Raw genomic sequence first — 24882 nt, 5'->3', positions numbered from 1 at the left:
CCTCCCCAGCCCCTTGTGCGGTGCCAAATCTGTGCTGCAGGGTCTTCACAAGCTGAGACAAAAGAACCCCAACAAACACGCTCCCACTTCCTATCTGTATTACCATGTAATTATTTCACCCATTACTTCTTCAAAGGTAAGAACTGAAAAGTCAACCCCCCCACCTCCACCAAAAGTGCACCTTGTGTGGGTTAATAGGGCTAATAGCACGTTGCATAAGGTTGTTGGTTTAAAACTATCTCATATGAAAACCAATCTGCTGGTCTCTCATGGTGTGTGTGAAGAAAGTTACTGTCACTGTTAAGAAAGAATAGAATTAGAAGTTTGAGTGTCCTGGTTCCGGCAAGGATGGGGTTAATTTCCAAGGAGCCGGCAGGGGAGGCACGTATTCCATACCACGTGACCCATGCCCCGCTATAAAAGGAGCTAGCCGGGGCGGGGGAGTCAGTCGCCACTCGGGGGCGGGCTGCGGCGGTGCGGGTCCGGTCGGTGCGCTTCGCGGCGGTACTGTAATCGCGTTCTTGTATTCCTTTACCGGTGTTATTGTTTTTCTTTCTTTCTTTTCTTTCTTTTTCCCTTTGTCTGTTCTGTTAAATTATAATATTTCAACCCACGAGTTTTGCCCTTTTCTGCTGATTTTTCCCACGGCTGTGGGAGTCGAGCGAGCGGCTGCGTGGTTCTCTGTTGCTGGCTGAGGCCAAACCACGACAGTCCTTTTTGGCGCCCAACGTGGGGCTCGAAGGGTTGTAATAACGACAGATCTGACCAGAGCTTGTTAAAAGGGATTTCTTATATGTATTTCTCCTATTAGTTAAATAGTTGCCGGTTACAATGTTGCTTCGTTTGTTTACATGGCTGTGTTATGTAAATTCTTATATGCTGTATGTACTCCCTGTGATGCTGTTTGTGATCTCAGGGAGAGGGATCAGGACTATAATTTTGCTGTCCTGTGCAATATCAGCTTATGATATGGCAACATCACTATTCAAGTGGCTTTGTTGGGGTTTCTATGTAGTATTGCTGTCCTGTCCATACCTTGGTTCCCGTCTCTCAGAAGTTATCAATAATCACACCCAATCTATGGGAGAAACAGGGGGAGATACTTTCCCCAGCTCTTTTGCCTCCTTTTTCTCCTTTGGGCCAGGTATAACACCTCTTGAGAATTTTGAATATCCTTGGGATGCTCAAACCAGCGTGTTCCTATTGCTATGTCTCCTGAATGTTTTTCAAGTTTTTTTTTAGGGTAAAACAGCTGTTTAAGACTACCACTCAGAAATCTGTCCCAAGGCCAGATAGTCAGGGGTGGCATGGGATGTGGGAGAACATGGGCAGGTATCTAGAGAACTTCTCACCTCCAATGGTTTGGGACTTCACTCTTGAACAACTACAGGACCCTGATAAAGTAATAGAATATTTCAAAGGAAAATGCTGTGGCTATTCCAGAGAGGCACAACTTATGGCACTGTGTTGGGCCCTGGCCAGTATCTACCAAACACTGCTCAGTACTATGCAGGACCCTCAGGGGAAAGAGGGGAAAGCCAGACCAGCAGACAAGGAGGCTACTCCAACCCCGGTGGCAGGCAATGCGGCTACTCTAACTCCGGTGGCAGGCTCTGCAGCTGAACCGGACAACCAACCTGTGCCAGTATCAATTGCTCCTATACAGAAGAAGAAATACACCAAGAAATCAGTTCGCATAGTAAAGGATGATGATGAACCAGGGCCATCAAAGGAACAGGAGGAAGAGACAGAACCAGAGGTAATAACCCGATCCCTATCCCTGAGTGAGCTGCGAGATATGCGAAAAGATTTCAGGCGACTTCCTGGTGAGCACATTGTCACCTGGCTGCTCTGATGCTGGGATAACGGGGCCAGTAGCTTGGAATTAGAGGGCAGGGAAGCTAAGCAGCTGGGATCCTTGTCTAGGGAGGCAGGCATTGACAAGGCAATTGGGAAAAAGACACAAGCCCTCAGCCTCTGGAGGCGACTCCTGGCAGGTGTAAGGGAAAGGTATCCTTTCAGTGAAGATGTTGTATGTCGTCCAAGCAAGTGGACCACCATGGAAAAAGGTATCCAGTACCTAAGGGAATTAGCCGTACGAGAGATGATTTACTTTGACCCAGATAATGCGCAGTTACCCACAGATCCTGATGAAGTCCAGTGCACAAGGCCCATATGGCGGAAGTTTGTACGGAGCGCACCATCATCATATGCCAACTCCTTGGCAGTGATGGAATGGAGAGGTGAAGAGGGACCAATGGTGGATGAGGTGGCTGGACGACTCCGTCAATATGAAGAAAGCCTATCTTCCCCCCTCGTTTCAGCTGTGGAGAAACTGTCCCAGAAGGTCCAGCAACTTGAAGAGAGTATGTCCTACTCCCCACCTGTACAGGCCAGCATCTCAGCTATTAGGAGCAGGCGTTTCCCTACTCAAGAGGAAGAGTATAGGGGGTACACACAACGAGGCACCCTGTGGTTTTACCTGCGTGACCACGGAGAGGACATGAGGAGGTGGGATGGACAACCTACCTCAACACTACGGACACGGGTACGTGAGCTGCAAGGAAGAACAAACACAAAAGGGGATCCCTCCAGAAAAAGTGCAGCTCCTGTTTCCAGCAGACAGTTCCCCAGACAGAATGGAAGGCCTGATCTAACCTCCGATCCTCTTGAAGGGACTTCCAAATCATTTTTGCAACAAGTGAGTAACGTATACTATGATCAGGATTAGAGGGGCCCTGCCTCCAGCCAGGTGGGGGAAAGGGACAACCGGGTTTATTGGACTGTGTGGATTCGATGGCCTGGCACATCTGAGCCACAGGAGTATAAGGCTCTGGTGGACACTGGTGCACAATGCACCTTAATACCATCAAATTACAGAGGAGCAGAACCCATTTGTATTTCTGGAGTGACAGGGGGATCCCAAGAGTTGACTGTACTGGAAGCTGAAGTAAGCCTAACTGGAAATGAGTGGCAAAAGCATCCCATTGTGACTGGCCCAGAGGCTCCATGCATCCTTGGCATAGACTATCTCAGGAGAGGATACTTCAAGGACCCAAAAGGATATCGGTGGGCTTTTGGCATAGCTGCCTTGGAGACAGAAGAAATTGAACAGTTATCTACCTTGCCTGGTCTCTCAGAGGACCCCTCTGTGGTAGGGTTGTTGAGGGTCAAAGAACAACAGGTGCCGATTGCTACCACAACGGTGCATCGACGGCAATATCGTACTAACCGAGACTCTGTGATTCCCATCCATAAGTTGATTCGTCAACTAGAGACTCAAGGAGTGATTAGTAAGACTCGCTCACCCTTTAATAGTCCCATATGGCCAGTGCGAAAATCTAATGGAGAGTGGAGGCTAACAGTGGATTATCGTGGCCTGAATGAAGTCACACCACCGCTGAGCGCTGCTGTGCCAGACATGCTAGAGCTTCAATACGAACTGGAGTCGAAGGCAGCCAAGTGGTATGCAACGATTGATATCGCCAATGCATTCTTCTCAATCCCTTTGGCGGCAGAGTGCAGGCCACAGTTTGCTTTCACTTGGAAGGGCATCCAGTACACCTGGAATCGACTGCCCCAGGGGTGGAAACACAGCCCCACCATTTGTCATGGACTGATCCAGACCACACTGGAGCAGGGTGAAGCTCCAGAACATTTGCAGTACATTGATGACATCATTGTATGGGGCGACATAGCAGAAGAAGTTTTTGAGAAAGGGAATAAAATAGTTCAAATCCTTCTGAAAGCTGGCTTTGCCATAAAACGAAGTAAGGTTAAGGGACCTGCACAGGAGATACAATTTTTAGGAATAAAGTGGCAAGATGGACGCCGTCAGATCCCAATGGATGTGATCAACAAAATAGCAGCTATGTCCCCACCGACTAGTAAAAAGGAAACACAAGCTTTCTTAGGTGTTGTGGGTTTTTGGAGGATGCATATTCTAAATTACAGTCTGATTGTGAGCCCTCTATATCAAGTGACGCGGAAAAAGAATGATTTTAAGTGGGGTCCTGAGCAACGACAAGCTTTCGAACAAATTAAGCAGGAAATAGTTCATGCAGTAGCGCTGGGGCCAGTCAGGGCAGGACAAGACGTTAAAAATGTGCTCTACACTGCAGCCGGGGAGAATGGCCCTACCTGGAGCCTCTGGCAAAAAGCACCAGGGGAGACTCGAGGTCGACCCCTGGGGTTCTGGAGCCGGGGATACAGAGGATCCGAAGCCCGCTATACCCCAACGGAAAAGGAGATATTGGCAGCATACGAGGGGGTTCGAGCTGCTTCGGAGGTGGTTGGCACTGAAGCACAGCTCCTCTTAGCACCTCGACTGCCAGTGCTGGGCTGGATGTTCAAAGAAAGGGTCCCTGCCACACATCATGCAACTGATGCTACGTGGAGTAAGTGGATTGCACTGATCACCCAGCGAACTCGAATGGGAAACCCCAGTCGTCCAGGCATACTGGAAGTGATCATGGACTGGCCAGAAGGCAAAGATTTCGGAATATCACTAGAGGAAGAGGTGACGCGTGCAGAAGAGGCCCCACCGTATAATGAACTGCCAGAAAATGAGAAGAAACATGCCCTGTTCACTGATGGGTCCTGCCAAATTGTGGGAAAGCATCGAAAGTGGAAGGCTGCTGTGTGGAGTCCGACACGAGGAGTTGCAGAAGCCACTGAAGGACAAGGTGAGTCGAGTCAGTTTGCAGAGGTAAAAGCCATTCAGCTGGCTTTGGACATTGCTGAGCGAGAGAAATGGCCGGTACTTTACCTCTATACTGATTCATGGATGGTGGCAAATGCTCTGTGGGGGTGGTTACAGCAGTGGAAGCAGAACAACTGGCAGCGCAGAGGTAAGCCCATCTGGGCTGCTGAACTGTGGCAAGATATAGCTGCCCGGATTGAGAATCTGGTTGTGAAAGTACGTCATGTAGATGCCCACGTCCCCAAGAATCGGGCCACTGAGGAACATCAAAACAACCAGCAGGTAGATCAGGCTGCTAAAATTGAAGTGGCTGAGGTGGATCTGGACTGGCAACGTAAGGGTGAACTATTCATAGCTCGGTGGGCCCACGATGCCTCAGGCCATCAAGGAAGAGATGCAACATATAGATGGGCTCGTGACCGAGGGGTGGACTTGACCATGGACACTATTGCACAGGTTATCCACGAATGTGAAACGTGTGCTGCCATTAAGCAAGCCAAGCGGTTAAAGCCTCTTTGGTACGGAGGACGATGGCTAAAATATAAATATGGGGAGGCCTGGCAGATTGATTATATCACACTCCCACAAACTCGCCAAGGCAAGCGCCACGTGCTCACAATGGTGGAAGCAACCACTGGATGGCTGGAGACATACCCTGTGCCCCATGCCACCGCCCGTAACACTATCCTGGGCCTTGAAAAGCAAATCCTATGGCGACATGGCACCCCAGAAAGAATTGAGTCGGACAACGGGACTCACTTCCGAAACAGCCTCATAGACACCTGGGCCAAAGAGCATGGCATTGAGTGGGTATATCACATTCCTTATCACGCACCAGCCTCGGGTAAGATAGAACGATATAACGGACTGCTAAAGACTACCCTGAGAGCCATGGGGGGTGGGACCTTCAAACATTGGGATACCCATTTAGCAAAAGCCACCTGGTTAGTTAACACTAGGGGATCTGCCAATCGAGCTGGCCCTGCCCAATCAAAACTTCCACGTACAGTAGAAGGGGATAAAGTCCCTGTAGTGCATATGAAGAATATGTTAGGAAAGACAGTCTGGGTTAGCCCTGCCTCAGGCAAAGGCAAACCCATCCGTGGGATTGCTTTTGCACAAGGACCCGGGTGCACTTGGTGGGTGATGCGAGAGGATGGGGAGGTCCGATGTGTACCTTATGGGGATTTGATTTTGGGTGAGAATAGCCAGTGAATAATTTTATGATGTAATAAGAACTGATCTCAGTATCTGGCACCCAGCAATTTTCCTTGAGATCGACATCTTCAACCTGTGGACCGTGGGCATGGACTGTATTGCATTCCCCAGTCACGAGCTTCAAATACAGCACCCACCAGTTCAGCACTACACATCATCTTATGTGCCCTGAGAGACTGTTCTCACTGCTGGAGCCTACCGTCATGGACTACGTGAGCTTAATGGACATTTTTAAGGGATGGCTCATAGACTATGGGAACTGAAAGATCTGGGCATGACATAGATGGTATGGAATAAGGGGTGGATAATGTCCTGGTTCCGGCAAGGATGGGGTTAATTTCCAAGGAGCCGGCAGGGGAGGCACGTATTCCATATCACGTGACCCATGCCCCGCTATAAAAGGAGCTAGCCGGGGCGGGGGAGTCAGTCGCCACTCGGGGGCGGGTTGCAGTGGTGCGGGTCCGGTCGGTGCGCTTCGCGGCGGTACTGTAATCGCGTTCTTGTATTCCTTTACCGGTGTTATTGTTTTTCTTTCTTTCTTTTCTTTCTTTTTCCCTTTGTCTGTTCTGTTAAATTATAATATTTCAACCCACGAGTTTTGCCCTTTTCTGCTGATTTTTCCCACGGCTGTGGGAGTCGAGCGAGCGGCTGCGTGGTTCTCTGTTGCTGGCTGAGGCCAAACTACGACATTGAGTTAGAAAGGAAAAATTACTTGAAGTTATGAAGGCCAAAAGTTCCTGTGCAAATAAATTAGTCTGTGACATTTTCTTGTTTAATCAGCTACTTAAGTGTTTTCCTAAAAATGTTTTGGTTCATTATGACAAAAGCAAGGGCATTCGCATTATCACTTCTTAATTGGTTTCCAAGTAATTTCATTGTTTACACTAAAGATTTATTGAAAACTGCATGAAGTTATCAACATGTTAAGGAGCTTTTGTTCTGTTCCAGTAACATAAAAATCTAAGGGTTCATTGTATAAGCTTAATTTATAATGTAGGATGCTTACTGGTCCCATGAAACCATTTTTAAGAGCAACCAACCAAAAGCATGTCTTTCTGCACAGTTCTAGAGCGTGAACCAAAAGCCACGGGTACAAACGATGAAGAGGAGGACGAGGGAGAACAGTTTGACTTTGACAGTGGAGATGAGATACCAGAAGCAGACAGGCAAGCCCTTGTGCCACCTCCTCCTGATCCTGGAAATAACATAGAGCACCAAGAGGCTAACGCTGCAGGTGAGTCAGCCCATCGGACTGTGCCTCTGCAAGGCTAGACAGGACTGATTTTTTTCTTGACAATGCAGTAAAAATATTTGCAAAAAGAGGTTTCCATGGAAATACCATACAAGTGTGTTGAATATTCCTGCTCGTTACACTCATGGGAGATTTGACAAGGCAAATGACCATCACAAGTAATTCCTGTGAGGTTTCCCAAGTGTGACATCCAAACCAATGGATTGGTCTCAGTGACAGTGCCATGCTACAGGAAAGATTTATGCCTTTGCAGCTCTAATGGCATGTGGATGGCTCAAGATGAGCTGCTTTTATAACTAAGCTTGCTGTTGCTGATCTTAAGATGACTTCTGTTCATCAAGAAAAGCCTTATTTTATTAAACATTAAAACATTTGTTACAACCCGTGCTGCTGTGTTGTCTGGAAAACGCTGTATTCTGCTCAAAATGACAATAGCCGATTTTGATTACTTTGATCCAGTTCCCTTTTGTAAGCAGAGTCATTGTCCTCATGGCAATTAAAGATAGATAACTCTTCAGGGGACTTTGCAGTTTGACAACCTGGAACTTAAACACCATCTTTCCCTGAAAATCTGGTGCTCGCTCACCCTTTTGTGAAGTTGTACTTACAGCTCAAAAACATTTCATCGCTTGGGACGCAGTTCTGCACCTTGCTTCAGAGGGGCCTTTGGTTCTGCTGTACCTCAGCTTGTCTCAAGAAATACCAGGAACTTTGTGTAACAGAAAATAATTTATTTTCAAAGAGGAAAACTGGGAAACTTTTGTTCTTTCCCCTTTTCTTAACAGAGTATTTTCAGGACTGTTCTTTGAGGAGCGTCCCTCCAGTGAACTTTTTCTCTTCTCATGGCTATTCCTGAAATGTTTCTTGTATGTGTGTTTAAGATCCAAATTAATCTAGAATCCAGATTTTAACCTTCAGGGTTTAAGGCTGATTTGAGCTGTGTGCTTATGACAAGCAAAAGAGGACCTTAGCTACTTGTCAGAAATCCTCCTATTCAGAACTTAGAATCCAGTTACTGTTTTTTCCATAGCGATCCTTGTAACCCAGCTTTTTTTGCTACTGTTGCGTTCCTCATCTGTAAAACGGGGAGGATAGCACTACTGTGTGGGAATTTTATGAGTCATAGATTGTAAGCAACTTGTATAGTAAGGATCATATCAGCGTTTTGGATGTTTTCAAAAAGCAATATTAAGCAGCTTGAACAGGTGTGAAAAATAACTTTTTAATTTTTCAACTGAAGGGGCTGATAATTTAGAAAACAGCGAGAAGCTGCGAACATCAGAACTTGCTGTGGAAGTCACTCCAGCCAAAGTAAATCCCTACTCAGTTATAAATATTTCACCAATCCAAGAAAAGGATCCATCCTCATCACCAGAACCAAGTCCTCAAGATGAATGTGCAAGTCCAAACTTGTCCGGTGGATATTCTGTTCCTGTGCCCTGTGGCTATGCTGTGCCATCTAATTTACCTTTGATACTGCCAGCATACTCCAGTCCTGTCATAATACGCAGTGTTTCTGTAGATGAAGAAGGTACTGTATTTAAACACCTGATTTTATTTGAAGGGGAGTCCTTGTTTAATTTCGGGTACCTGTGCTGTTTTGTAAATGCCTGTGTAGCACTCAGCCTGGATGCGTGTGGGAGATTTTATGTCAAAATAAAAAAAAAAAAACTTTATCCTGCAGTATGAAGTAAAATGTCTGTCTTGTCAGATTTGGAATAAAAATGTCAGCTTGTGGAGTTTTTTTTTGTTTGGGCGGTTGTTGTTGTTATGTTTTGGCTTTTTTTTTTAAAGTTCCTACAGGACTCTGCTTGCCATACTAGGATTGAGACACCTAAGTAAAGATGCATAAGAAAAAACACATGTACTCAGCCAGTTCTTTCCCAGCCCTTGAAGTTGGTGATGTTTGACTTTTGTTTTGCTGGCACCGTATTACAACATATACTACAAGGGAGGACTCCTGTCTTATCTTGCTATTAAGAATGCTTAATGCTAATTCCCTTTTAATGTCATGAAATAATTTCCAGAGTCATAGTTCAGTGTTCAAGTCAAATGGTTTCTTCTCATACCTTACCATGCTTTATCTAGGTCCTGGCCAAGTTCCTGTCCCTTTTACCTTTTCTATATGCACTTCTGTTTGTTTGTTTACTTTCCAATCCTTGTGGATTTAGAGTTGCTGTGGGATTTTTTTCCTTGACAATTTGGTTAATTCTGTTTGTCCTTTAGTACAATTTTAAGACAGAAGGGGAAAATTGCAAGGGGAGTAACTATGGATTATTACAGAAACAGGAACGATCCCCTGTTTTGTAACCAGAACTGGCAAAGCTGACAGCTTAATGTCAAGAGAGTGGGAGAAACAGAAAGCTTCCCATCTGCTGTCTCTTTTTTCTTTCTTGTATTTTGAATATACTATTCTTTAGCTAGGCAGCAATTCTACTGTAATTCCATGTATGGTGATACTTTTTTTTTTTCCAGCCTTTGCTGTCTACCACCATTAGGAATATTGGCAAGTAAAAGCAAATGTGTTTGCATGGTTGTTATTACCTGTAGAGGAATATAGGTTTCAGAGATTAGACTTTGATGCGCCAGACATTGTAATTTCCTCTTAACAGCTCTTATACAAAATTGCTGTGTCTCTGAATTCATTCATTTGCAAAAACGGGTAGAGTGAAGAAACTTCTAAATTTTTTTAGATGTGTTTAAGATAAAAATATTGTATAGGATATTGTTCATTACCGGCGATGAACTAGTAAAATCAATTTCTTATGCTAAAACATACCATTTGAGCCACAGTGACATTTTATTCCAAACATTTTGGTGATTATTTTTTTTTTCTACTTAGCAGGTACGCAGTCAGCAACTGAAGAATGTCATTGTAATTCTGTGAACTCAGAGGAGCCTCAAAATAGGTGATTGCCAGTTCAGCATGTTTTAATGATGTGTAAAACCTTTATTTCTAAGAAAGCTTACATTTGATAAGTATTTTATTTTTCTTTTGTGACACTTCCATGTTTATTTTTGTTTTCTTAAGTCTGTAACTCTGGTTGTGTACCAAAATCAGCACTGATTGAGGTGTCATGTATAAATAACTGTGCTATAACTCTATAAAAATTAAAGCTAGTTCCTTCAAAAATGTCATGCAATGTCAGCTGCAACAGGCTGCTGAGATTTTATAGTATAGCCTACTGCTTTCAGCAGGACCACTGCCAACATGCTGTTAGATCAGCCATGGCCTTGGTAGCTGAGTCTTGAAAACCTCCAAGGATGGAGATGCTGCAGCTTTCCTGGGCAGTCTTCCCTGCTGTACTACCCTTTGGCAAATATTTTTTCTCTGATATCCGAACTAAATCTTCCAAAATACAGTTTGTTGACCATCCCTCCTTGTGTATCATCTGGCACTGAAAAAAGCAGCCCCCAAGCCCCCAAAACAAACCCAAACAAAATAAAAAAAACCAACCCCAACTCTATCACCTCTGTAGCTCTCTTTCAGATAGTTGTAGCTGCTGTTGGATCACCCCGTAGCATCCTTTTCACCAGACTAAATAAGCTCCGTGTCTCCCACCTCTTTCCTTGTAGGCCATGTGCTTTAGTCCCCAATTTCCTTTTCTCCACATCTCTCCAGAGGTAGCTTCTCCAGATTTCCCCATAACTCTGTAGAAGGGGGGTGTTGAGAATCCAAAACTGGACATGCTGCTGCAGGTTCAGCCTCACCAGCACCAACCAGAGGAGGAGAACAGCTTTGTCTAACCCAATGGCTTCTGGTGTAGCCCAGAACATCTTTAGTTTTATTTACAGTGAAAGAGCAGCTCTCGCTTCACTGTTTTCTAAGAGAGAGTGTCCTGTGTTCTGGTAAAAGAACTCAAAAGCAAAATATTTCTTGAGATTGGAAGGGAAGCGTTTTCAATTTCTTGACTAAAATTGTCGGACTGTTAAATATAATAGATTATTATATTTTTATTGTTATTTTATATAATTTTATTTTTATATAATTTTATTGTTATTATATATAATATTTTATTATTATATTATTATTGTGGTGGTAAATGGAGTTAAATCCAGTTGGTGTCCAGTGACGAGTGGTGTCCCCCAGGGATCGGTGCTGGGGCCCGTTCTCTTTAATATCTTTATCAACGATCTGGATGAGGGGATCGAATGCACCCTCAGTAAGTTCGCAGACGACACTAAACTGGGGGGGCGTGTTGATCTGCTTGAGGGTAGATTGGCTCTGCAGAGGGATCTGGACAGGCTGGACAGATGGGCTGAGGCCAATGGTATGAGGTTCAACAAGGCCAAGTGTCGGGTCCTGCACTTGGGTCACAACAACCCCATGCAGCGCTACAGACTGGGGGCGGAGTGGCTCGAAAGCTGCCTGGCAGAAAAGGACCTGGGGGTGTTGGTGGACAGCCGGCTGAGCATGAGCCAGCAGTGTGCCCAGGCAGCCAAGAAGGCCAACACCATTCTGGCCTGCATCAGGAATAGTGTGGTGAGCCGGACTAGGGAAGTAATCATCCCCCTGTACTCGGCACTGGTGAGGCCTCACCTCGAGTACTGTGTTCAGTTTTGGGCCCCTCACTACAAGAAGGACATTGAGGTGTTGGAGCGTGTCCAGAGAAGGGCTACAAAGCTGGTGAAGGGTCTGGAGGACAAACCTTATGAGGAACGACTGAAGGATCTGGGGTTGTTTAGCCCGGAGAAGAGGAGGCTGAGGGGAGACCTTATCACCCTCTACAACTACCTGAAAGGAGGTTTTAGAGAGATGGGAGCTGACCTCTTCTCCCTGGCGACAAGTGATAGGACAAGAGGAAATGGGTTCAAGTTATGTCAGGGCAGGTTTAGATTGGATATTAGGAAGCATTTTTTCACTGAAAGGGTTATTAAACATTGGAATAAGCTGCCTAGAGAGGTGGTGGATTCACCATCCCTGGAGGTGTTTAAGAAAAGGGTAGATGAGCTGCTTAGGGACATGGTTTAGGAGTGGTGGTGTTTCTATCAGGGTAGGTTAATGGTTGGACTTGATGATCTTAAAGGTCCTTTCCAACCTCACTGATTCTATGATTCTATGATTATTCTCCTTAATTACTTCCTGAAGCAGTGTTTTTGAGTAATCAGCAGTCTCGGGGCAGGAACTGGGATGCAGCAAGATATTTATTGTCTTGTCTTCACAGTTGTTTAAAAACGTTGTGGTGTAGCTTTTAATGATTTTATTTTGTGGCCTTTTTTTGAAGTGAAGATAACCAGGCCAAGAGAGAGGATGATGCTCTGGCCAAGTGGGTTGCAGATCCTGCAAATACAGCATGGATGGAAAGTAAGTATCAGTGAGCATTGAAGTACAACTGTAGAAGAAGGTCAGTTTTAAGTTGTGATCAACTGTATGTGTGTATTTATATGCAAATATACATATATATATTACAGGAATGTCCATGTTCACTTTTACTGTTTTTTTTTTCAGATATGTTCCAGAAACAATTTATACCAGTTAAAACATTCAGCAGTAAAATAAAATTGTGTGTTTTAAAATACAGTTAACATTCAACAGCCAGATGAATATGAGGCTGCAGTGTACCCAGGTGGCCAAAAAGGCCAACAGCATCCTGGCCTGTATCAGGAATAGTGTGGTGAGCAGGACTAAGAAAGTGATTGTGTCCCTGTACTCGGTACTGCCTGCACCATTCAAGGCTGCACCTCAAATACTGTGTTCAGTTTTGGACCCATCACTACAAGACAGACATAGTGCTTGGAGTGTGTCCAGAGAAGGGCAATGAAGCTGGTGAGGGGTCTAGAGAACAAGTCTTATGAGGAACAGCTGAGGGAACTGGGGTGGTTTAGCCTGGAGAAAAGGAGGCTCAGGGGAGACCTTATGGCTATCTATAGCTACCTGAAGGGAGGTTGGAGAGAGGTGGAGGTTGGTCTCTTCTCCCAAGTAACAGGCAATAGGACAAGATGAAACAGCCTGAAGTTGTGCCAGAGGACGTTTAGATTGGATATTAGGAAAATTTTTTTCACCAAAAGTGTCATCAAACATTGGAAAAGGCTACCTAGGCAAGTGGTTGAATCACCATTCCTCGAGGTATTTAAAAGACGGGTAGACATAGTGCTTAGGGACGTGGTTTAGTGGTGGTTTTGGCAGTGTCAGGTTGATGGTTGGACTCAATAATCTTAAAGGTCCTTTCCAGCCCAGATGATTCTATGATGTACTTTTCCATGGAGTGCTTTTTGGAGTCTATGGAATTGTTTGTCACTGTCTTAAGGAAATCGCTTGGCTCAATCAATGCATCTTCAGTGGGAATTTGTTCATGTTCAGTCTGCTCTGTATATGTACATGTAATTATTCTTCTCATGGAGTAATTGGCAAATAAGTTCTTGGAGAAGGTGGAAGGGAAGGAATTGCCACTTTTTCTTAGTATGTGCCCTTGGCTCTTTGCTGGCAGCTGCATTTTAAGCAAGAACAGAGACTGTGGGGTTTGAGGACAGGTTATTGTGTCGGTTCCTAACTGGCACTTGAAGTGACTGAAGAATTTGCATCCTCATTCTGCCTCTTAATGTACTACAATGGTCATTGCATTATTTAGTTTTGATTATCTTTAAAAAATGTCTATTATAGCTTCTCTACAGTCATTTAGTAAGGCAATGAACAACCTTAGATAAGCACAGAACATACCATACTATTGTAAAAAGGAGGGAGAAATGTCGGCTGTTGAAGTGGATTTCTGTTTTCAGGCTACCGAAGGTCATCACAAACAATGCAGATAAAACTGTGTGAAATTTCACAAATACCTTATACTGGTTTTGTGCATTTTTGCATTATTTGAATGATGATCAGATGTACCAGCAAAATGCTAGTGGAGAATTAGTCATATCTCCATTGTACTCATATGTGCCAGTATAACCAAAATTCTTTAGAATACAATGGAATATTTCAGTTGGAAGGGACCTACAATGATTATCTGGTCCAACTGCCTGACCAGTTCAGGGCTGACCAAAAGCTAAAGCATGTCATTAAGGGTATTGTCTAAATGCCCCTTAAACACTGTATTTCGGTGCCATTCAAATTTTAGGGGGTTTCTCATTTGTGTTTTTTTTTTTTCTTTTAGACCCTGATGAAGTAATTTACGATGATGTGCCAAGAGAAAATTCAGACTCTGAACCAGGTTTGAGGTTTTTGTAATACCGACTATGTTGATAGCAATGTAATATGGAATTATGTTCATGTATACTGAATAGATACGTTCATTAAGTATCTAAAATATATGTAAACGAAATTAACACTGTGTCAATAATCGGTAGGTCTTACAAAGTTCAGAATTAAATGAACTCCTGAAAGATTTTATCTTAGTAGGTCTTCTACACCGGTCTTCTCAGAAGATTAATTCTGTTTTATTCTATAGATACTGTCCCAAATGCTTGAGTATTCTGTTTATTAGTGAATTAGTTTTGGATGTTGTAGCTATAGTGACCTAAACAAGGCAAGGTAGGTAGGAAAAGGGTGTTTTAAATTGTTAATTAATGTATGATAATGCATCATTGTCGTGGTTATACAGAGAACTGCTCTATTCTTGAAAGTCTCCCTTCAACATAAAAATACGCAAAAGGTGGAAGAGGATATTCAGAGTGGCTGTTTACCATTTTGACTGTGACTCTAGAGAAATGTTTTATTTCAGCTCTGGAGTGATCCAGCTCCTGATGGTGTGACACGTTTGGAAGGGACAGAATAGATCTTAAAGTAGTTGCTGGAGCCAAGATTTTGCATTTACTGGGAACGACGGAGCTGGGGCTTAAGAAGTGTTCAAGGCCAGGCTGGATGGGGCTTTGAGCAACCTGGTCTGGTGGGAGGTGTCCCTGCCCATGGCAGGGGGGTTGGAACTAGATGATCTTTAAGGTCCCTTCCAACTCTAGCCATTCTATGATTCTAAGAAGCTCATGTCAATGAATTTTTGCTGGGATTTGTTTTGCAGTTTTGGTTATAGTGGAGACTGTGCTTAAAGCTTGGTTGCTACAAACTGATTTTGTGCTTGAGTGGATTGGCTTATTAGGAACTTGGCATCTACTTGTCATGGCTTTCAGAGTGTGTAGGTGTTTGATACTGAAGTTGTTAATGATTCAAGAAAACACCTAAGCTTTCTTGTGTGAAAACCACATTTATCTTTAAAGCAGGAACATTTTCATTTCTTGTCCTTAGTGGTGTTGAGGCAAGGTGTTTTACAAATTATTACTGAAATTTGTTTCATTTATTAATTGAAAATGTTATGTTACATTCATGGCTTGAGTGCTTTTATTACTGCAAGCTCCCTCAGTGGCCTGTGCTGCTCTGGGCAGGGACATCTTTATGCTCTCGCTGTTCAGTCGGGAAACACATACACCAAGGCCAAGAGGGAGCTCGGGAGGGATACAGGATGCAGAGCAAAGCTCCGCTGAGCATCTCGGTCAGAATTTTCAGCTTAGCCTAGAAGACATTAATTAAAATTTTGGCTTTTCACTTGTCCCCAAAGACATTGAAAGAGTCTGAGAAAATGGGTAGTGAGGGAATTTTAATCTTTGTATATTCATGATCTTGATGATTATGAATTGTGTATTTTGTCAAGGAGACAAAACTATTCCAAAAAAGTCACAGCCAGAGCTCAATCTACATTAGCGCATGGACAAGATAGGTCCACCAAATCACTGGGTAAATCCTGCCCTAATACTGGCATTGCAAAAGTCATAGACTTTTATAAAAGTCTTGACTTACTGTGATGATTCTCTTAAATTATTCATTGTGCTAGATTAGCACTAAAATGTCTTCTTCAGTAAGTATATTTTTAAGACAGTCTTGATACGCATAGAGGTTTAAAAAAAATCTTAACCTGATTCTTCCAAATTAGAGGACATTCTTCTGTGTTAATTATAAAAAAAATTAATTAATGCTAATATTAAAATATTATTGGTCAAAATGTAATTTTTAAATCACAGAATCCAGGGTTTAGACAGATGTGTAAAATGTCAGCTTTTCTCTCGAGTTCTTCTTTTTTTCTCAATTTAAATAATACTTTGATCTTAAAATGAAAGCATAACTTTTTCTTTACTGAATTTAATATAAGACAGTTTTAAATGCTGCATTATAACCTCTGACAATAGGGATCCCTGGCAGAAGTGTCCACACTACTTGGAATGACAAATGATGCTGCATGTAGAGTGCCTGATAAGTAATTGGCACTAAAAATTTTCCATTTTGATTTTGGTCAGTTTATCATACTTGACATCTGTGCCAACAAAAAGACCCATGTCTTTAACAGGTGATACTTTGGTCAGCCTTTGCAATATAGCTTTCTATATCTTGAAAAGGTTAACACTTCAAGCTCTCAGACTAGATGCTGGGCAAGGTAACCTGCAGATATTCCTAGTGACTGGTGGAGTTGTAAGAATGACAAGTGATAAAATATCATAGGGTAACACGTTTCTTGGTCTGATTTGTTCTGCTTGAAGTAGTGACACTTTCATTTGAGTCTTGCAATGTTTTAAACACTTCTCATCTGAGCTGATGATGAAGATGTTCCTAGGGACACATGGCAAGCTTGCAAATTGAAGGGTGCTGCTTCTCAGTGCAAGTGGATGTTCACAGCTACAGTTTGAACTTCCTTTGATTTTTTTCTAAAACACATTGTGGGGTTTGGACATAACAGTGTACTTTGAGTAGGCATGTTTGTAAAAAGATCATGATGTGTTCCCATAACACTGTCTTCTTTTACAACAAAGACAACACACTTTGGCTCTTTGAATATTGGATTTAATTTACATTTTAAAATGTATGTACCAGAATCTGTGTAGTTCTTTATAATACATCCTGAACAAGTTTTTTGGTGTGTAAACAAATGGAAATTTCAGTGTTGCTTTTTTGTGTTTTGGTTTAATTCTTGCAGAGGAAATGATTTATGATGATGTTGAAAATGGTGATGATGGTGGAAACAGCTCGCTGGAATATGGGTGGAGTTCAAGTGAGTTTGAAAGCTATGAAGAACAGAGCGATTCTGAGTGTAAAAATGGAATTCCCAGCTCCTTTTTGCGAGGCAACCACAAGAGACATGTATGTATCCCACAGTGCTGCTCAGTCATTGAGGTTATCCTGATTTCCATCACTTGCTGACATGCACCTGTATTTCCCTTCTCCTCAATCCAGTTTCAAATGCCAACAGCATCTTTTTAAAGGAGATGTGAATCAGTGCGGGAGTGACAGTCCACAGCAAAATGTAACAGGGAAAAGAAAAAATGAAAATATTAAACAGAAACTCATTGAACAGAAAAAAACTAAAATTGGGTAAAAGTGAAATTAAAAATGAGATTATTTTTGCTTGTGGGCAGTTCCTCACCTTTTCTTCATTTGCAGCTGCAAGTGGTAAATGAGTGTGGAAAATAATGTGAAGAGCAAATGGAGATAAGCCTGGCAAGACTTGAAGTTTTGGGGATCCTTCAGGTGTGCAAGTCACAAAACTGTTCACTAGTGTTCCCTGCCTTTTTGTCTTAAATCTGTATCCCTTTGGTTGTTTGAAGGTGACTGATCTTAAAAAAAGCCTGAAAATAAAAGGTTTTTGTGATCAGAGAGAAGTCTGCACCTTTTATTAAGGAGAGAAGAGATTAAAATGATCCATCTGTGACGCATCTCTGGTCTAGTATCTTTGGCTACATCCGTGCCGCAGGAGGCAGGAAGATGCTGATGGCATGGATTCCTGCCCTTGCTGCATCTTTCTGATTGCACGTCCGGAGGAGCCCAGACTCCCGTGGTCTCGGAGCTGCTTTGGCCTCTCTCCTTCTGCCCTTGGGCCCCTTCTGTGAGAGGGAAGTCTTGCCTGGGACCTGGGCAGCCTCCTGCTGCTAGTTCCCTGCTCTGAGTGCTTGGAGGGCAGGGATGCGGGGCACAGTGGGGACAGGTAAGGCCGGGCTCAGTGCCTGGAGTCGCTGCAAAATCCTCGGGACCCCCCAGTGTGTGCTGGCCAGGGACAGACACCCAAGAGCCACTTCCCAGCTGCGCACTGTTAGTGGCTCCAGCACCCTGTGGCTCGACAATGTCAGCACAGTGACCAGAGTATTCTTCCATGGGACCCTTATTTTCATTTTGCAGGTTTCTTGATGAGAATAAAATCCTCACTGTCTGCGTTTACCCTCCGGTACGCATTATCTGCTCTCCCCCTACCACCATCCTTGCTGCCCACACTTTGGAAATCAGGGAGTGAGCAATTAACTGCAGGACTTGAGCCCACCCAAATCAGCACTTTGTAAGCTGAGTGCTCATCATTTTGTTTTGGTTTTGTCCTGACTAGAACAAGTTTATGATATTGCAGTTGTTTCTTTCTGGGGAGTTTTTGAACTAGACTGAATAAAACTGAGTTTGTTGGTTTTTTTTTTTTTTTTTAATACCTTTAGAAGAGACTAGGAAATGACTTTGCATGTGAGTGTGTAAGTCTTAACATGGCTGCTGGTTTGTTCTTTAATTTTTTTTTTTCACCTTTTCCTGTTATATGTAGCTTCAACTTTGGCCATAGTCATAGGAATCTATTTACACATGTGCACAAAGCAAAGTTTAAAGCCATTTTTTAAACACTTACAAGTATACTTTGATCTGTCACAGGAAACTGTTGGCAGTGAGTTGGGAGTGATGGTGCCAGGATCGGGCGCAGAGTGTCTCAGCAAAAGACTGAGGAGTGGTAGGAGGAGAGGGATGTGCTCTGGGGTACTGCCCTGCAGCTTGCGTTTTCAGGCCTGTGACAAAAGGTGTTGAGGATCGCCTTGTGAGGATGGGGATGAAGAGCCTAGGAACACATTAGTTGGTGGATGGAGAAGTCACAGGGGCTGCTTCACCTGGATGGATTACTGGGAGGTGGAGAAGTCAGCAAACTAGAGAAGGGGTTTGGCAGAGAATGAGGAAATACCGAAATTTTAGAATTGCTGAAATTAAAAACCAACCAACCAAACAAACAAAACCCAAACAAAAAACCCCAACACCAAAACACCCAAACCAAAAAAACCCCAACCCTTCCTGCACCGGTACTTCAACACAGGCAGAAACCACTCCACTTTATACCTCTTATCTGTATCCATTCCTTGCGCTAACTCTCACTTCTCCTCAGGTCTTGTGATGGATGTTACAGTGTTTTCCCAGCACATCTCCTTCTATAGCCTTTCAGAGCCCATGAGAGACTTACTTTGCTTATTATTTTTAGTGTCTGTTGAAAAATATGGGGAAGGTTGGAGGTGGGATTTTTAATTTGAAATACTGGTAAGACTTCCCTCAAAGTCACTTTTTTGTTATGACTCTTGATGATTATTTTTATTTATCTATTTATTTTAAGATGGGAAGGTTTTTGTGCTATTAAATATTTCTAGTCTGTGAACCAGATACTGTTCTTAATTATACTGCTGTAATGCTAGAATTATCACGTTGGAGGTAATTGCATCCTGACCTAGCCTAGCGGAGCTAAATGCTGGACCTGTCCCTTTGTTTTCAACTCAGTAGGCCTTCTCTTTCCTGATGCTTTCATCACTTGCCAAATAACTGCCATCAGGCCGAGGGTTTTTCCATTGGACTTCTATTATAGGGTGCACCAAATATTTTCTTTTTTTTTTTTTTTTTTTTTCTGGTTACACTTTAACCTCTTTTGTCTGGCTTTCTCAAAATGTTTAGCAAATGTTAATTAGTATTGCAGAGCATTTCTCTGCGATAGTTTCCTTACCTTGAAAATGGATATATTCACATATGAGGTGGTTACACCCATCGTCACACAATGTGGAAATTACAAGACTGCGCATCCTCCCCTGTTAGTGTCTCCTTACCCAACTTGCTGGCGCTGTTGATCTCTGTCTTCTCGGGCGCTAGCAACCTCCATAGGTTCTTCAGTCTTCTGATTCACTGTTTTGAAGGACTGTCAGAAATATACCTGTTAGGCTTTGTGCTTCAACGAATGATGCTCATGGTTAAAGCTGCGGCGTTGTTTCCACACAGTTTATAAAAGATGTGCACAATATAGTTAATACAGACTTTGCTTAGCCTAAGTGACTTTAGCCCTCCTTTACATGGTTGCTGGCATAGCAGAAAGATGCCTGGCTGAGTTTCAGGAAGTTCAGCGATCCATTTGTCAGGTTGGAATTTCCCTAAATGATAATTTTCCCTCAGTTGTTGATGTACCAGTAGGCAGACGGGGCAACATGCATGATATACGCAAGTGCTTTAGCATAAAGTTTGCACTACAGGCTTTTTGAAAAGATTGTGTCTTTTTATACACTGTAGCTTTCTCATGACCTAACGCGTTTAAAGGAGCATTATGAAAAAAAGATGAAAGATTTGATGGCAAACACTGTGGGAGCAGTAGAGATACAGCAACTAAAGCAAAAACATGAGCTGAAGGTAGTGTAGTTGATTTTTGTAACTAGCTACGTTTAAATGATTGCTTTTCCAACACAGACAATGTTGTCTTTTAATAACAACTTGAAAAAGTGGGCAATAACTTGCATGAAATGAATTCTAAATGTGATGGGTTATTATTATGCAGTTTGTCTTAAAAGTACTTTGTCAAGGATCTTTTCCCATGCTTGCTTTTAACGGTAACAGTTTCAGAAGATGAGATAGGGCATTGTCCTTCCCTGCTGACTGCTGTCCTTATCCCCGAGTGTGAGCCGGGCGTACAGCCCCGGTGCCTCGGCGGGGTGAGCCTGACCCTGGCTCGCCAGCCACGTGGGATCAGACTGGGGGAGTCAGGATCTCCCTGCTCTCCACTCTGAATGGAGCCACTGTGAAAAGGCTGGGTTTCTGCTAAAAGCTTCGGCTCAAACCGAGAAATTGCCTGATTGCAGCAAGACAGCTTTGTTTGTGTTCTGATGTCGCTGATGATGTCAGCACAGCTCTAGCAGTAGTAGGAATTTTTTGCTGTGGTGGCATTTTGGTAAAGCAAAAGTACCAAGCAGTTTTTTTTAATAAACATTTCCTAGCAAAACAACACTTTTTCTTTTTTTTAATGAAATTTCTTTTTGCTGTAGTACTGTACTATAAAATTATGCAATTTAAAATTAAATCAACTTATTTCTTCAATCAAATTATTAGTTGTAACTTTTTCTGCAAAACAGTGTTGATTTAAGAGTATAGTTAATATAGAACTGAGTCTAGGGGATTATCTTTAGGTCAGAAATACTTTGGCAGAGTTAGTGGGACATTGGAAGATGGGCAAGAATCCTGGCTGTTAATGATCTGTTTGTAGTAGTTATTTGTTATACAATGTAAAGCCAAGCATTTGAGACTATTTTTGAGTTCAGATGTTTGATGCAGAAGTGTTCTTAAGCATTCCTGTTATTTTAGGCTTGCAAACAATATTGCCATTAAGTAATTCTTTTTCTCCAGGTTTGATTTTATTAAGAAAAAGTACAGGTGCTCAGATCTGAGTTTTGATGGATCTGTGTGCTTACGAGATATTCCTTTGACTTGGGGCTATATTTATAGCCTAAACTACTCCTTTTTAAAGATATTTGATCAAAAGTATTCTGCATGGTATGCTCAAGTGTGTTCCTATTATTCACTGAACATGTAGACTGTGTTTTTTATCTTACAGATGCAAAAGCTTATGAGAGCTGCTAGAGAAGGTACCAAAGATGGGCTTGAAAAGACAAAAGCAGCTGTGAAAAAGGGTCGTTCTTTCATTAGAACAAAATCTTTTATTTCTCAAGGTATGTGCCAATTATACCATGTTTGTTTGTTACTCTCTCTAGTCATTTCTGACTAGAAATGAGAGAGGAAGTGAATGGCCTAGCAGGTTTTTGTACTGGGAGCTGAGTCCTGGATGCATGAAATCAGCTTTATATCAGTAAAGTATGGTAGAACATTCAGTTCAAATGACAGTATGGTCAGTACCTCTTGAGTAGATTTTGGTTTGGGGCAAGAACTGGAGTGGCCTGAGAAACCTGAGGACCACAAAGAAGGGTCCATTTAAAAACAATAACAACAAAAAAAACCCAAACAGTGTCATAGATGCTATCTAGGTATTGGTATATGGGAGTATGGGAATTATGTTAAGGTACTAAGTCTGTCCAGTTCCCTCCATCAAGTAACTCCTGAATGTCAGGAAAGTCTGCTGTTATGACATGGTTTTCAGTGGAGTGATAGCTGACCATTTAAAAAGTTTGTCGTGGTCAAGGGATAACACTTTCCACGCTTAAGAGACCGCTCTGCTTTATCACAGTTTGGTGGGGTTTTTTTGATGAAAGCTGAGTTTGGATTGGGAGAACAGAAAATGGTCTGAAATAAAAAAGCTAAAAGTATCTGTGTTCTTTCTCTAGTTAAGAACAAACATCAACCCTCTGTCATTAGCCTCAGCAGCAGCAGTCCACAGCTAATTTTTGCAAGTGGCAGGGGGTAGTAACTGAATACAAACATTTCTTCTTAGGATAAATCTGAGAGGTAGTATGTCTTTCTGCTCAAGTTTCTGCCCAAATAATTGAATGGTTGTAACTTCAGAGGTTATAAAACTACAATTTTAGGAAGCTAAAACCACAAGACTGGAACAAGATATTTTTAGTGAGCAAGCAAACATAAAGCTGCATCCTATCTGTAAGGACCAGGACACATCTTGCATCCCTGTTACGGCCTCTGACTGCCTCTGAACTTACCTAATTCACAGACAGAAAATAGAAGGTTATTTGCACAAACTTTAGTGATCAAAAATGTATCCTCAACTTCTTGCTGTTGCACAGGAGAAAATTATCTGCTTCAGCAGGGCAGTGTTACAGTGGGCCTGGCATTCCTCCTTATATTTCTAGATGTTATTTAGCAGACACAGGATATCTGTGGATGGTTTAATCCCTTAGCCACTTACCAAATCAGCAGGGAGCTCGTGACAAATTTGTCGAATAAATGAATGAATTCCTCCCAGCCAACAGATCTGCTTCCCTTACTTCCCTTTTTGTTCTAAGACACAGTTTCTCATACTGTTATTTCTTTCTCTCTCCTTTGCTCGTGTCTGTTGTTTTGGCTGGCTGCGTACTGCCACCTATCACTGCACTTTGGTAGTGCTTTTTGCAAAACGTTAATATGTAGGGAGCGGTGCAGAATGCCTTACTCTCATTTCTGATGAAAGCCAACATTTTGGTACACTTGGCTATTTATTTTAGTTCAGTTATGGAAGGGCGTATGGAATTTTTAAAGCTGGATCATATTATGGGTGTGTTTAATTTCTTCCCAAAGGTCATTTATTTCAAAACTGCTGGCCCTGGAGCTGTAGTGATTTAACCCTAGTTGTCATGTCCTGCGGTCTGGACACCCCTGATCTCCTGTCGGTGAAGAGGGAGTAGAGATCAAGCAAAAGATGCATAGGCTGTCTCCTGCTGTGTGGATTTTAGGATTTTGAGATACCTTTGAAAGATGTTTTGTATTAGTGTGCCTATCGGTGGTGGTATTTGTGATTTCACAGGTGATACAGAAGTGCTGGGAAATTTCTTTTGTTTGGTAAGTGAAAACGAGACTGCTGTGTAATTGTTGTGCTTGGATGACAGGATCTTTGCTTGTTTTGGGTTGTTTTTTTTTGTTTGTTTTGTTTTCTTTTCCTTCTTTCAGTCTACATGTTGTAAAAGTTGACATTTTGGTTATTCAATTATTTGTAGATCATAGGTCATCATGCCTGGAAGAAGAGGAACTAAATTTATTTATTGATGTGGACTGTATGCATACAGAAGCAATTATGACTCCTATGCCTGAAGGATTATCACAGCAGCAGGTAGTAGGCTTTTGGAAATATGGCCTTCTACCTCTTTTTCTTCCCCTTCTGCTCTACATCAATGGCTCCTAAGTGCCTTGCTCTTCAAACTTATTGTTGTTTAACATAAATTAAGCAGACATCAAATTCAGAACTGAATAAGTAGCTTTTTGAAAATTGGTATGTGTGCATATAGTTGTATAGTCCTGAATTCAGCCAGAGATGCAAAATGTTGTTTTGCATTATAAAATTATCTATAATAATTATATTGTTTTACCACCTGAACACTTAAATGTGATGGGTTTGAGCGAAAAAGAAAAGAATTAAAATGTTATTGTTGAGTCAGAAAACATTGCTCCAGGTGCTTCAATATTTCTGTTTTAACTGTAGAGAATATCCTGTACGCTCTCTGGGTCTTAAAGTTTCTCCTGATTAAAAAAAACAAAAACAAAAAAAAACAAAAAAACAAACCACCTTGTTCCCAATAAAGTCAAGTCTACAGGAGAGTATATTTGGCTGTTCTCCACTTCAAACTCTACAGTCACTGTGGAAAAAACCCTGAAATCACCATCAGTTAGAAATTTTGGCTGAAAATAAATCCTGTGGGTTCATGTTGCTGTATTGTTATGACAAGTAACAACTACACGAGTTTTTAGCTTCTTGTGGTGTCAAGTCATGTGGTCAATACATTCAGAAAATGAGCAGAAAACTAAATTAAGGGGCAGCTGAGGAGAGTAGTATAAGGTGGGTTGGTTTTTTTTGATTGCTTGGTGAGGTTTATTTTTCTGATGTGTTTAGCACAGTGAAGTGCTGCTCTTGAAACAATGCAACTAACAAATTGTGTTACGTTACTGTAAGATTTCATTATAATGTATGATCTAAGCGTTAATCTGAATGCTGTCTTTTCATTCTTTCCAAAGAAGGGTTTGAGAGTTTCACTGTTGTTTGGGTGGGGTTTTTTTTGTAGGTAATTAAAAATAAATGTACCCTCTTTTGGAAAAACAGAGTGC

At 42.3% G+C, this 24882-nt stretch overlaps 1 protein-coding gene across 1 annotated transcript in view; it reads left to right on the top strand.

Moving 5' to 3' along the window:
- Positions 1-24882, top strand: part of ARHGEF10 (Rho guanine nucleotide exchange factor 10) — a 124060-nt gene that overhangs the window by 32539 nt on the left and 66639 nt on the right. Inside the window, exons 3-11 of the mRNA XM_082481166.1 lie at positions 6984-7154; positions 8413-8703; positions 10018-10081; positions 12398-12477; positions 14264-14320; positions 17066-17229; positions 20425-20541; positions 21737-21851; positions 23781-23893. Coding sequence (XP_082337292.1) covers positions 6984-7154; positions 8413-8703; positions 10018-10081; positions 12398-12477; positions 14264-14320; positions 17066-17229; positions 20425-20541; positions 21737-21851; positions 23781-23893 — 1172 coding nt within the window. The remainder of the gene's footprint in view (positions 1-6983; positions 7155-8412; positions 8704-10017; positions 10082-12397; positions 12478-14263; positions 14321-17065; positions 17230-20424; positions 20542-21736; positions 21852-23780; positions 23894-24882) is intronic.

This window comes from Vanellus vanellus (genome assembly GCF_965231255.1).
Source record: "Vanellus vanellus genome assembly, chromosome: 3".
NCBI lineage: Eukaryota > Metazoa > Chordata > Aves > Charadriiformes > Charadriidae > Vanellus > Vanellus vanellus.
The sequence above is the reverse complement of the archived record's forward strand: the minus strand, read 5'-3'. Positions and strand labels throughout refer to the sequence as shown.